Source organism: Charadrius vociferus, unplaced genomic scaffold (assembly GCF_000708025.1).
Source record: "Charadrius vociferus isolate BGI_N301 unplaced genomic scaffold, ASM70802v2 scaffold163, whole genome shotgun sequence".
Classification (NCBI taxonomy): domain Eukaryota; kingdom Metazoa; phylum Chordata; class Aves; order Charadriiformes; family Charadriidae; genus Charadrius; species Charadrius vociferus.
In genome coordinates this window covers 61994-74167 of record NW_009648332.1, presented here as the reverse complement: position 1 = coordinate 74167, position 12174 = coordinate 61994, and the positions used below count along the sequence as shown (strand labels likewise).

At 45.2% G+C, this 12174-nt stretch overlaps 1 protein-coding gene across 2 annotated transcripts in view; it reads left to right on the top strand.

Annotated features, from left to right (window-relative positions):
- FGGY (FGGY carbohydrate kinase domain containing) overlaps positions 1 to 12174 on the top strand; it is a 137860-nt gene that overhangs the window by 125215 nt on the left and 471 nt on the right. For both annotated transcript variants that reach the window (XM_009884583.1, XM_009884582.1), the window contains one exon: positions 11555 to 11616. In XM_009884583.1, the coding sequence (XP_009882885.1) occupies positions 11555 to 11616 (62 nt within the window). The remainder of the gene's footprint in view (positions 1 to 11554; positions 11617 to 12174) is intronic.

Below are 12174 nucleotides of genomic sequence, written 5' to 3'. Positions count from 1 at the left end.
AATTCTTAGGATCAGCTGAATCGTGGAGCACAAAGTGGTTTTTCTTTAGTTGAGCCCCAGATTGGCTAGATTGCCCTCCTAATCGTTTGATATTAATCTAGTGGTGCTATTGATTCCCATGGAATATATGAGAAACTGAGGTGCAGAAGGCTTGCGTGACTTGTCCAAGATTAAAATTCAGGAGCCCGTGTATCCGACTGCCCTCCTTACAGTCACAGAACTTGTGCTGGGAAGAGTTTTCCCCCAGAAGTGCTTCAGGAGCAGTGGGTTAGAAATTTCTCCTTAAAGTAAATGGAGGGGCGAGGTTTGCTTGGAAATGGGAGCCACAAGGTGCAGCTCACTGGGGCCTTCTTGAAAAATGGGAAATAGGATGGGACAGCAAAGTAAAAGTAGAAATGGTGACCAGCTCGGTGTTGTGAGAACATCCCTTTGGAGGGATTCGGTGCTCTTCACCTTCCCTCAAGATAAAACGGACAGCTTATAAACAAGCTCACCAGCCCTCCCACCTAGCCAGAATTTGGAAGTGGGAAGGTGGAGACTGTCTGGTGTGCTCTTCTCTGCAAGATCTCAGTTTTAAAGATAACCCCTGGGGCAGGATGGTGCTATATTAGATCTCGGCCTGTGAGCCAGCCAAACTCTGCTACCACTTCATGACTCACTCACATGCTAACGGCGCTTTTAATTCTAACTGGTGTGTTTTCAGACAGAACCAGCTATTGTTTGGGGCACAGTCAATTATAAAATGTGCTCTTTTTCTATTTGCCAAATGAATACAAATGCTTTCTTAGAAGGGCTCCTAACGAAAAAGATGCCTCAGATACCTTTAAAAATTCCTGCTTTTCTGGCAATGCTGGAGGGCAGGTTTAGATTTGCTCATTAAAAGAGGTTATGTAATATTACTGTAATCAAAGGCTCTTTTATGGCTCTGGGGCAGGTGGGGATTAATAGCCCTTGGTTTTGGTTTTGTACAGAAAAATGTCAGGCCTGACAGATAGCTGGAGTAGTGATGAGGGTACCTTTTGACATTTACCAACAAGAATAATTTCTTCCCAATGAATTTGTGTAAGTTGGTGCCTACAGGTTTTTCTATGCAATAAATGTAATTGCACTACACGGAGAGGTTGTGCGTATAAAGAGGTTCCTATTAGAGAAAAGTTTTAATGCTGAAGAGAAATGCATTTAATATTTCACAATGCTCTCCAAGAGATACAAGCCAAACTTTTTAGGAGCAAGGGGAGCAGAACACCTATTCTGATGGGACTATAACAAGTTTCCTCATACAAGTCTCTCTGAATTCTGTGTCTGCAGGAATCCCGCAGTTCAGACTGGGATTCTCCCTTGCTGCTGTTAGAGCACTTTTGGCAACGGACTGGCTGTCCCATCCATCAGACCAGGCTTCCCAGGTTTTTAAGGAATTGAGAGCTTTCTAAAATTTCGTTGCAATGAGCGTCCAGCATTTAAAGTGCTTTTTAGGAACAGCACTCTTTTTAAAGGATAGTTTTAATGGCAAGAGAGCAGTAGCTTCTCATCCTTGGTTGACGCTGGTCTTCAGACCTAGAGAAGAGAGGGTGCCCTGTTTTAAACAAAATGGGACAGTATCATCAGCTGATCAGTGACCCGTGCTTCAGCTCTCACTCAGTTTAGTCACTTGCAGCCTCTAATTTGGGAAAGAAAAAGACTTTCTGGAACAGTGTGCTAGAAAAGGTTGCTAACTCCTTGTCTGTAGCAATCATGGCAAGGAAGCCAAATGCCCTCTGCCATAGACAGCTATCTTCTCTGTACTGTGCTTCCCAAGGAGAAATGGCTGTGCAGTCCGGTTTTTAAACTCTTAACAGATTTCTCATTCCTCCTAGAATTTACACTCTGCCTGCTGCACGTTGGATATCTATAAAATACCAGTTTTCTTTTAAGTGATATTTTATTTTTTTTGTTGGCGATAGGATGTCTGTAAAATTACAGAAAGGCTCTCTTCATAGTTTAATGCAGTTTACCCTCTCTCTTTTAGTATCTGAACCTTCTACTGGTTTACAGTAGTGAAATACTTTTTTTTTTAAAGGTCTCGTGTTTTTTATGAGCCCCTGTCCAGGGTAATTTCCCAAATGCAGTCCAGATTGGGTAAAATGTAAGCATATTTCTGACGTATAGTTTTTTTTATAGTAAACCACACATCAGATTAACTAGATAAAAAATAATCCCAAATCAAAACTCTCAGCAGGGATTTCCCTCATTAACCTCAGGTAGACACTGGAGTGTGGCAAAGAATATACTTGAAAGATGAGGGGGAACGGTAAGTCTCCATAGTCAAAGGAAAAAGGGAAAGAATAATTAGATGGAGAAGAGTGAAATGTTGCAAATAATATAGTTTTCTTGCTGGAGTAACCCTAAAGCAAAGTGTAGGCAGAAGTTGTTTTTATGGCAAAATCCCAGCTAGATACCCCAAAAATGCTAAAACCGATCGAGTGGGAAGTGAACGGAGAGACGTGTGCAGATTAATTAGATCGAAAAAATGTTTTGACAGCATAAGTGAACATATGGAAAGAATTGAGAGAACCCGATCCAGTTCCCCATGTGTAAATGATGCCTTAGCCATAGCTCATAAAGCAAATACAGATGCAAAAAAAAGGAAAAAAAAAGCCTCCTTTCCTATCCCCTCCCCCCAGTAAACCCCAGTCCATTGCCAGATGGCAAATAAAAGTTTGAACTCAATGACTAAATGCAAGGAAAGCTGTATGTTCAGCGTGGATGTGAAAAGAAATCAGCTGAATAAATCTGAATTTTGCACCTTAAAGGAAGTGGTGCGGTTCAACTAAATATTGTGTCAAGTATACAGCCGAGTGTCAGGATATCCTGTGCGGATGCAACTTCTCTGTTTTACCCCCCCCGTCCAAGTGACTCCTTCTGCTTTCTGTCCAGCTCATTTCTTTTGTTGTGCACAAGTTAGTGTGGAAGGACACACCTGCCCTGCCTGCCCCGAAGGTTTTGCCACCTAAAATTGAGGGTAGATTAGGACAGATACTGCAAGCAAAGGGTGAGAAAGGAGCCAGAGAAGCGAAGTAACCTGGTCCAGGTTGTGCAGAAGAGCAGCGCTCCCAGACTTAGTTTACTCCATCACCAGCAGCGATGAGTATGGAGAAGGCTGATTTAGCTTACAGCTATAGCGCGGTGCTCTGCATTGGGACCTGAGGTAGGAATCTGCTCTCTTGACTCCCCGGTGAGCTTGCTTTCTGTTAAACAGAGCTGCCTGTCAGCATAATGTTTCCACGCCTAAAAAGTGGGTTAAATTAATCTATTTTAATGTGGTTTATATGGACAAACTTTCTTAGTCTATTGTAACAGCGATGCTGTGTGTGGTTAACAAATTTATTCCACTTCAGAAGGGGGTGAAGGAAATGTACCATCAGTCCCAGTTGGTGGTGTAGTCAGGGAGGTGTAGCTCCCCTTTGGTAACGAAGCTGCCAGCCATGGCATTGCCACCCACAGTGGGGGACCGGTGAGGAGGCAGAGTGACCCCAGGTTGTGGAAAGCAGCCTGGTGGGCGGGCTGGGCAGACCTCTGGGCTGCTGTGATTGCATCTTATCAGTGTCTGTGGTAGCCGTATTTCAAACTATCCTGGATTTTCATACACAGACTTTGTAAAGTGGACATACACTTCATGAATAACCTACACAAACTCATGTCAGGGTATGCGCGGCTAAACCATGCCCCAGCTCCTGCGCAGACTGTGTAGATGTTGCCCACAGACTGTTGATTCATGGCACCCAGTGCCAGCAGTCTGTGAAACTGAAACAGGAGCTAAACACTTGGGCTCTTTCCATTGCCCGGGTAAGCTGAAACCCCTGCTAAGCTGTCAAGTTTGCGTCCAAGCAGCTTTGGGCACTAAGAGGTGCCAGCAGTGGAGCCCTCACAAAGCAAACTGCTTAATTATTTGATAGTCAAAGGCAACTCGGGGGAGTACAGAGTCAAATCAACAACAAAACAACCTATATTTAGTAGCAGTGTGGCTGGAGCTTAGACCCAAACATAGTTTCCAGCTGATAGATGATGTGGCAATCAGAGCTGACCCTCATCCCATTCTAAATTTGGTCTGCGGAATAAGTAATTAATATCACCGCTTGCACGACAAGCCACCCTTTACAGCAGCTGCATTGCCACTGCTGCTCCTGTTATGGCTTTGGCTGTCAGCTCGCCAGCCTGGCTGAAGCTCAAGCTGTGTGCGACACTGGGCTGTGGTGGCCACAGCCTGTCTTGACACTCAGTGTAGTCACTGAAGCAGAGAAAAAGTAAGGTGCTCTGGAAGTAGAAGTGGTACCGTGGCCTTATCTGCACTTGTCTCTACTGTTGCGTGATCTCTTTTCCATTTGTTCTTGTCTGTGATACTAAGGAGTGAAAGCTACGGTACAAGACAGGTCGAGCGATACGTACTTTAATGAGGCGTGGAGGGCTGCAGTAGGACTGAGAGCTCCGTGTACCACCCACAGGACAAAAGTAGGGACAAACCTAGAGTTTATGAACTCTGTGTACAAGCTAAACCCAACCTGGGGGAAAACAATGGGTGCAGCCTAGTTCAGAGAGAGGTAACTGAAAATTAAAAGAGTAAGTTATGTGTCCCAGGTAACTTGGGGAATCTGTCGCAAACTTTCTGCATCCTGACTCAGTGCCTGAACCAGAAAACTACCTGTCGCAGTACTGAGGCATCCATGGCCCATCCAGTTGGCCCTGTCAACTGAAGTTGGATGGGTTAGAGGTAGAATAATGCTGGGCTGCTTCTAAGCTACCTGCCTGATTCCCCTCCACCACAGTAACAGTCTTCAACAAACAAATGCATAAAATATTCCCTGAGGAGGGGCCAGTGCTGTCATCGAACGTATGAACAGTGAGATTCAAAAGGCCAGTGACTTTTCCTGGAAGATAGACTTGAACTCAAGTCCTGAGCTGGTGTCCTGCTTGCTGGACCTCCATCCCTCCATTCTCTTCTCCCTCCTTCTCTGTAGTCTCACTCACAGGCACAGACAGAAACACTCTCTCTGAGGTTTGATATGAACACAGAAATCTATGTTGGAACAGAGCAAAAGGAAAATACAAGCTTGTGTGAAATTTTCCACCTTTTCACTAAATGAATGAAAGCCAAATTTTCACACTTTGGTCTTAGGTGTGAAATTTTTGCTCAGCTCTAATATTTATCCATAATGTGTTTTAAAACTTGGCTCGTTCCATTCAGAATACCACAGAGAATTGAGTTACAGATTTTGGGCTTTGTGCATGCTGCCAAGATCTGCCCCTATAACTCAAACAAATTTAAGGGGGGAAAAAAAACCACTAGAAAAATATTGTATATGGTCCATCACATGCTTTCTTCATGCAGTCATATGCCACTAAAAAGTAATGTTCTGCTAGGGCTCTGTTACATAAATACATTCATGTAACTCCTGTAAGCATAGATAAGATGAATTTTGCATCTCCAGGCTATTGAGTAAACAGTCCCTAAATAAAAGCCTGTAAGAAAATAGCAGCCTTGCTTACAATTCTTAGAAAAGTTTTTAAAAAAAAGTATTTCTTGAACATCAGCATTTCAAGAAATCTATTTATTCCCCTCAAATCCAAATATATCCATGACTGGGCTTCTTAAAATGATGTTAGTTAGCATCTGTTAGTCTCAGTTTATGTGTGTGGAATAGCGATGAGTGAGAGAGAGGTTCTTCATGGTTGAAGAACAGTAAAAATTATGACATATAACATTATTTACTGTATTCGTTACAAGGACTTAAAAGCGTAAAGAAAGCCAGTCTGTTAGTGTGAAGGTTCTTACACGTGCTGAATTCTGCAAATCAGAGCAAATCTGTTGGAGAAGAATGTTCTTATATTTCAGTCTATTGTAAACGGGGCAACTTATTTTCCTGTGATGCCGGATCTATGACAGTAGAGCTGTACGAAAACACCAGCGAGTCGAGGCTGGCCTGAGTGGGAGTCTGGGTAATGCTTTCAGGGGAATGAAGGTGAAATTCATGTTTCAAAGCTCTGTGTGGTTCAGAAGTTGAGACTGACCTTCCATGCATGCCCTTGTGTCATGCAAAGAAGCGCGTTTGCTGGGACAGATTTCTCACCACGTTTGGCTGTAAGAATGGCAGCGTTTGATCACTTGGCTTGTATTGCCACAGTAAAAAAGAATATATTTTTCTCCTTCTGCATAAGTACTAAGATTAGGTGAATTAACAGCTGGCTTGGGAAGAAGAGCAAGCCATGCATCTCACTGCAGCTTGTTCTGAGATTTCTGAATTAGTTATGTTATCATTTATGAGTTCAAAGTGGTTTACAGCAGAGTTACTTTTCATCATTCATAGGCCAGTCATTCTTGGTGCAACAGAACCATGGCTGTCGCTGGACAACCCATAAACCAGCAGTATTCATAGAGAAAACTTGCTTAATTTACATTTGAGTATCCCTCTTGGATTTCATAGTGTCTAAGGATCCTTCCTCCAACTGGCAGGCACACTGGTGCTGTAACTGGAGCGTGGTAGACCCACACAATCTTGTGAGCTTTGCTGTATGCTTTCGTATGTGCAAGCCAAATGCTCCCAGCCACTGATACCATACAGTAAAACCTGAGATGATAGATGGTTGTTTTCCCTGTGAAGTTAATAACTATGCTAGGTAAAAGTCCAAACATTTATTGGGATTATCAAAATGAGTAAGTGGGGAGAACACAGCTGGGAAATTGCGTTTGTGCTTGAATACCTCATCCATTTAACTTTGGATACAATTTTTAAAGTACCCAAAGAAAGCAAAAGCCCAAATTGTTAAGGGGACTGATGTTCCCAGCTCATTAATTTCAATGGGATTTTGTTACTTGACTTCCTTACCCAAGGCTGACGTCCCTAAATCTCATTTCTCATTTGATGACAGGGCCTACATCCCATTCATTTTCTGTCATATTCAGCCACATAAGTCCTTGAGTTGCTATTCAAAATCAGATTCAGGGACTATTCACAAGTGGACTAATCTTCCTTGATTCCCTCAAGTCCCAGGGGCGATGCGCTGCTCTTGTGGGATGGGCAGGATCATGCTGGGTACTCTGAGACAGCCCTTGCAGGAGCCCTTTGACTACAGGATCAGAGAAGACCGGTCTCCCAGTCTGAAGCTAACCCCTGGAAGCACCTCCTGGGAGCTCCTGATGCCAGGCTGACGTGCTTTTCCTGGTGCCTCCTGGCGTGACAGACTAGCTTGCTGCACTGCGGCTGCCACATAGCGTTAAAAGCCTTTTCCTTCCCATTATTGAAGGGAGAACAGTTGAAATTTCCAGCTTTTATATTCTACGTCAAAATAGGGTTTCCCTAGGAGATAGGGTTTTCCCTGGATTCCAAACAGGGTTTCCCTGGGAGATCCACTGCCTGTTGAGGCTACCCTGGGGTCTTAAACTGATCCCCTGCCCCAGGTTGTGCCGGAGAGCAGAATTTAGCCACCAGTACCAAAGGAATCTGAATGACTGCGGACCTTCCCAGCTGGGTCTCCCTTCCAGCAGCAAAATGGCACCTTGTTCTGAAATCTTGGTGGCCCTCGGAGAGTTTGGTTCCCTGGGCCTGTGCCTTCTGTCCCGGGCAGGGGTACCCCACTCGCCTAACTCTCTCCGTGGTAAGCAGAGTGTTTACTGGCTTGTATCTGTCTCAGCTTTGACACTCTAACAAAAGGTTAGAAATCATGAATGCATCCCTTTATTTCTGCTCCACAGTGCCTCTCTTTTTTTTCTGCGTAAACCCTTCACTTGCCTCTTGCCCAGCCTTTAGAAATGATGATCAAATGAGAACTTTCAGGGTTTATTTATAGCATAGCCTTTATGGAAAGGGAGAAAAGAAATGATTAAAAAGCAATTTTACAAAATATTTTGTTTTAAGAGAGAATTCATTGTGTTTAAATCACTGTATTCATTGTACTGTCTAGACTGGCAAACAAAGAGGATAGAGCGTCATTCAAATTAAGATTGTGAAATTCTTGGTGACTGGAATTATGGATTTGGATGTCAACCCTCAAACAAACTATTTCTGAACAGCAGTATTATCACTTTGCTATATTTAAGGCTTTGTTGGAGACAGAACAGTGCACAAGGTTGATCTGATTCAGTAATGCGATTCTAATGTTCCTTTGTTTCCGATTTCATTATAAATTCATATTTTCAATGTTCTGTTCCTCTTTGTCCCCAGAAAATTGTTGAAAAGACTCTCCTCTGGGAGTAAAGTTTTTGTTCAAACTAACAATGACCAAACTGACTTTAAAAAACAAAAAAACACACAACTGAAATGCAAATTAAGAGAGCGAATTCAGTTAGGATATTTTGAGCAACCTAGAATGAGTGAGTTGTTGAAAACTGCTGGCTGTGTATTTTTTTGACATGTTTTTCCACATTGCCGTGGTAGTTGCTGTGAGACCTTAACGCTGCGGATTCTCAAAGACCTAGGTATTGTCAGTAGATTTATAAATGCAAAAGTGTATTACCTGATAAGCTGGAAAGACGTGGCATCTTCCTCCTTAGCTAAAGGTGGATAGATGGGTGAACCAGCAGAAGATAAGTGGCAGACGGGCCCTGTTCCCTAGTTCAGATCAGAGCTTGAAGGACCTTCCCTTTAGGGACCTCTCTAGCCTGTCCTGCTGCCAGCCCTGTCGTAGAATCATGCAATCATTTAGGGTGGAGAAGACCCTTAAGATCATCGAGTCCAACCATAAACTGGGAGCAGTGGCTCCCTCCCCAGCTGCCCGTCAGATGATGGGACCTCTGTGCCAGGGGTTTTGGGTTTGAGGAGGCCTCACGGGGAGCATAGGAGGCTTTCCTCAGCCCTGTGGAGACTCGGTTTCACCCTCTGAAGACCAAGGTGGTCTGAAGGGTGGAATGTCACAGGTGCCCGGTGTGGTGTTGGGCCCCACCAGGGTGGCACAGGTGGAGAGCGAGGGGACATGGGGGAGGGAGCCCGTGCTGGGGCCAGGACCGCAGCGGCCGGCAGGAGAGCCGTGCCCAGGAAGGCTGCCCACACACCTTCCACGCCTGGTGGAGTTGGTGCTGGAGTCTGTTCTCTCTTGAACCAGACTGAGGAGACCTGGAGTTAAATGAGTACCGGCGTAAAAATAAAACCTGTCTGAAGATATGTTTATCTCAGAAGGCTGGCTTGTTTCCCAAAGAAGCAGGAAAGGATTTTTCAGCACTGGAAGTTGTAAGAGGCCCCAGAGTAAAGCAGAACAGGAGCGTGTAGAGTATGGCAGAAGCAGAACATGTCCTGGGAATGGCACTGCCTGTGTCCTGGTCTCTTAACGCTGCCCAGAACAGGGCAGCAGCAGGCAGACCCTGCATGTGCACAGAGGGATGGCAAAGTTTGGCCCTCCCTTTCATTTTTGTTACACGTGAGAAAAAAGTGGATTTGTCTGTGATGTTTAAACCCTTTAGATGCCTTGGGTTCATTTTCATGCAGTATCTCCAAGGCAATTCAAAAAGAGCTGTAAAGCAGGGTGCAGAAAGCAAAGCAACTCTTCCCATTAGTGAGTGCTTCGAGGGGCTTTGCCTCACGTTTTCTGTAAGACACGAAACTATCTGGAAAAGCAGTACTGATTGTAACAGAGGGAATTGGCTTTTACTTTGAGGTTTTTTTTTCTGTATGTTCATTCTTTTTTTTGGGTAGTCGCTAAATCCAGCTGGCCACGTAAGGGAGTTGTAAAGGATAGACTATTGTAAACAAGAACAATGCTTGAGCAAGTATCACCTGCTAAAGAACGGGGAATAAATGCCCATATCTCTTACTGGGAAAGACACCAACCTTTCCGTGCCAGTATTTTAATCTGGCTGGTGTGCAGAGACTCTGTGCCAGCAGGCTCACATGGCCCAGAGGAAAGAACACACTATCTCACTGGAAGTGTTATTTCAAGGGTGTTTCTTGGGGAATCAAAGTCCAATCAACTTCTGCACGTATGGAAGAGCATAGGCCAATGAGTGCACAGAAATACTCCGTGCTGTTTTATCAGAAGCACTGACTGCACCATCACTGGCAGTGCTTTTTCCTTTGGTAGAGCCACGATTTCATCCAGTATTAACCGCCCAAAGTTGACAAGTGCAGAAAGTAGGTGTTCCACATTCTAGTAGCACACTTGGCCTGGCAGTATTAAAGGATGTGTTGGATGATGCAGACGCCCCCAGAACATGGCAGGTAATACTGCAGGTTCGGCCAGGCAGGGCTGGGGACCGCCTGCTGCTCTGGCACACGGGTGGCATCCCCGGCACATTGTGCCTAGGTGAGCAAACACTGCTGTGCGTGGGAGAAAGACTATCTGCTGCCTTCATGGGCAGCCCACTTACATCCTGGCATTTAGGTCATGATCATATTTCTTTAACACAGGGGAAATGGGAAACCAGATGTGAGCTCTGCCGGTCATCTTGCTTATCCTCAGAGCCTCCCTGCCTGTCCTGGCCCGTGAAACTGTGCTTACATTCCTCATCTATGTTGTGAAGTTCTAGGAGATCCTCAGCTGTAAAACGCTGGATTAGTGGAAAGCAAAGATTTTACTACAGTAGATATTACTGCCTATAAAATCATCCACCTCTTTCAAAAATGCAGCCATAGTAGTGGCTTCCAGCCACAGCACAGGCTGACTGTTCTCCAGGGGTCGTTCTGATACCCTGACAGCGCTGTGCTTCAGGCACTAACATTAGAACAGATTTAGGGTCCTGCTTAGAACCTGTGAACGCTGATAGAGATTTAGTCAGACACTGATTCTTGAATACGGATCTTTTATGTTTAACACTGTTCCATCTGAAAGCTACTGCTTTAATGCTCCTTGTGAAATACCTTCCACTGAAAGTAGCCTGTGCCTGCTGCCTCCGCCCTCGCCTGAGAGCTTGATCCTCTACGAACATCGGTGATTAGTGTGATTGCTCAGGAGAATCCACAGACAATCAGAATCTCACAGACATCAGGAAAGGAACCAAATTATTCGGTCCTCTCCCTTCCACACGGGACTGTGTCCCAGAGATTCCTTCTGCAGGGAATTCTGTGAGATCTCTTCGTTTGACTTGGCTTTGGCCAAAAGCAGAGTTGGATCAAAGTCCGTCTCTTACATCTCTGTACTGGAATGGGAGGGCAGCTCTGGACTCCGTAACAGAACTCGGCAAGTTACCTTCAGCTGCTGGAGCATGCTCGAGTCCTCCTTTGCTGCAGGGAATCGACACTTTAAGAATATGATTAAGGGCTCTCATGTAAAGTATCATTTTATTTGAGAAATCTTCCCTCTGGGGATGCAGTGTTTAACATTTCCTTTGGTTAGTGTAAATAATAAAAGATAAGTCTGTTCTGCCTCGTACTCCCAGTAAGAAAGAGGAACAGATTTTGGTTTACGGAGGGGTCTGCAGTACTTTGTTCTCATGACTACTATATAATGGGATTGAACATATTTTATGCCATCTGGCTTGTTCAGCCGAAACAAAATACATCAGTAATGTTCCGATTGGTTTTGAAACATCTTGTTCTTGTCAAAAAGTATTTTAAATCAAAACAGGCTTTTCCAGTTTGTGTTTGTCTTTTGCTAGGAGGCCATGGAGAAAATGGGGAAAATTGGGAGAGTCGTGCAGCCGAACCACGAGCATAAAAGGTAATCCTGACTTTTCACAGAATCCCAGACTGGTGAGGGTTGGCAGGGCCCTCTGGAGCTCCCCCAGTGCCACCCCCCGCCAGAGCAGGGGCACCTCCAGCAGTGGCACAGGACGGCGTCCAGGCGGGTTTGGGATGGCTCCAGAGGGGGAGACTCCCCCACCTCTCTGGGCAGCCTGTGCCACTGCTCTGCCACCCTCACAGCAGAGAAGGCCCTCCTCAGGTGGAGATGGAACTGCCTATGGTCACCTTTGTGCCCGTTCCCTCTTGTCCTGTCACTGGGCACCACTGAAAAAAGACTGTTCCCATCCCCCTGGCACCCTCCTTTAAGTATTTATAAGCATTGGTAAGTCCCCCCTCAGTCTTCCTTTCTCCAGACTAAAGAGACCCACGTCCCTCAGCCTTTTCGTGTGGTCCATGTACTGAAGATGAAGTTAAGGTCTGTCTCTATAGCTCTGCTTGAGCGGGGTGGCATTTCCCACCCAGATTCTGTGCGGATGATACCCATCCCCTCAGCCCGGCTGAAGGCGGCGGTTGGCGGGCAGCGGCCTCCCTTGCC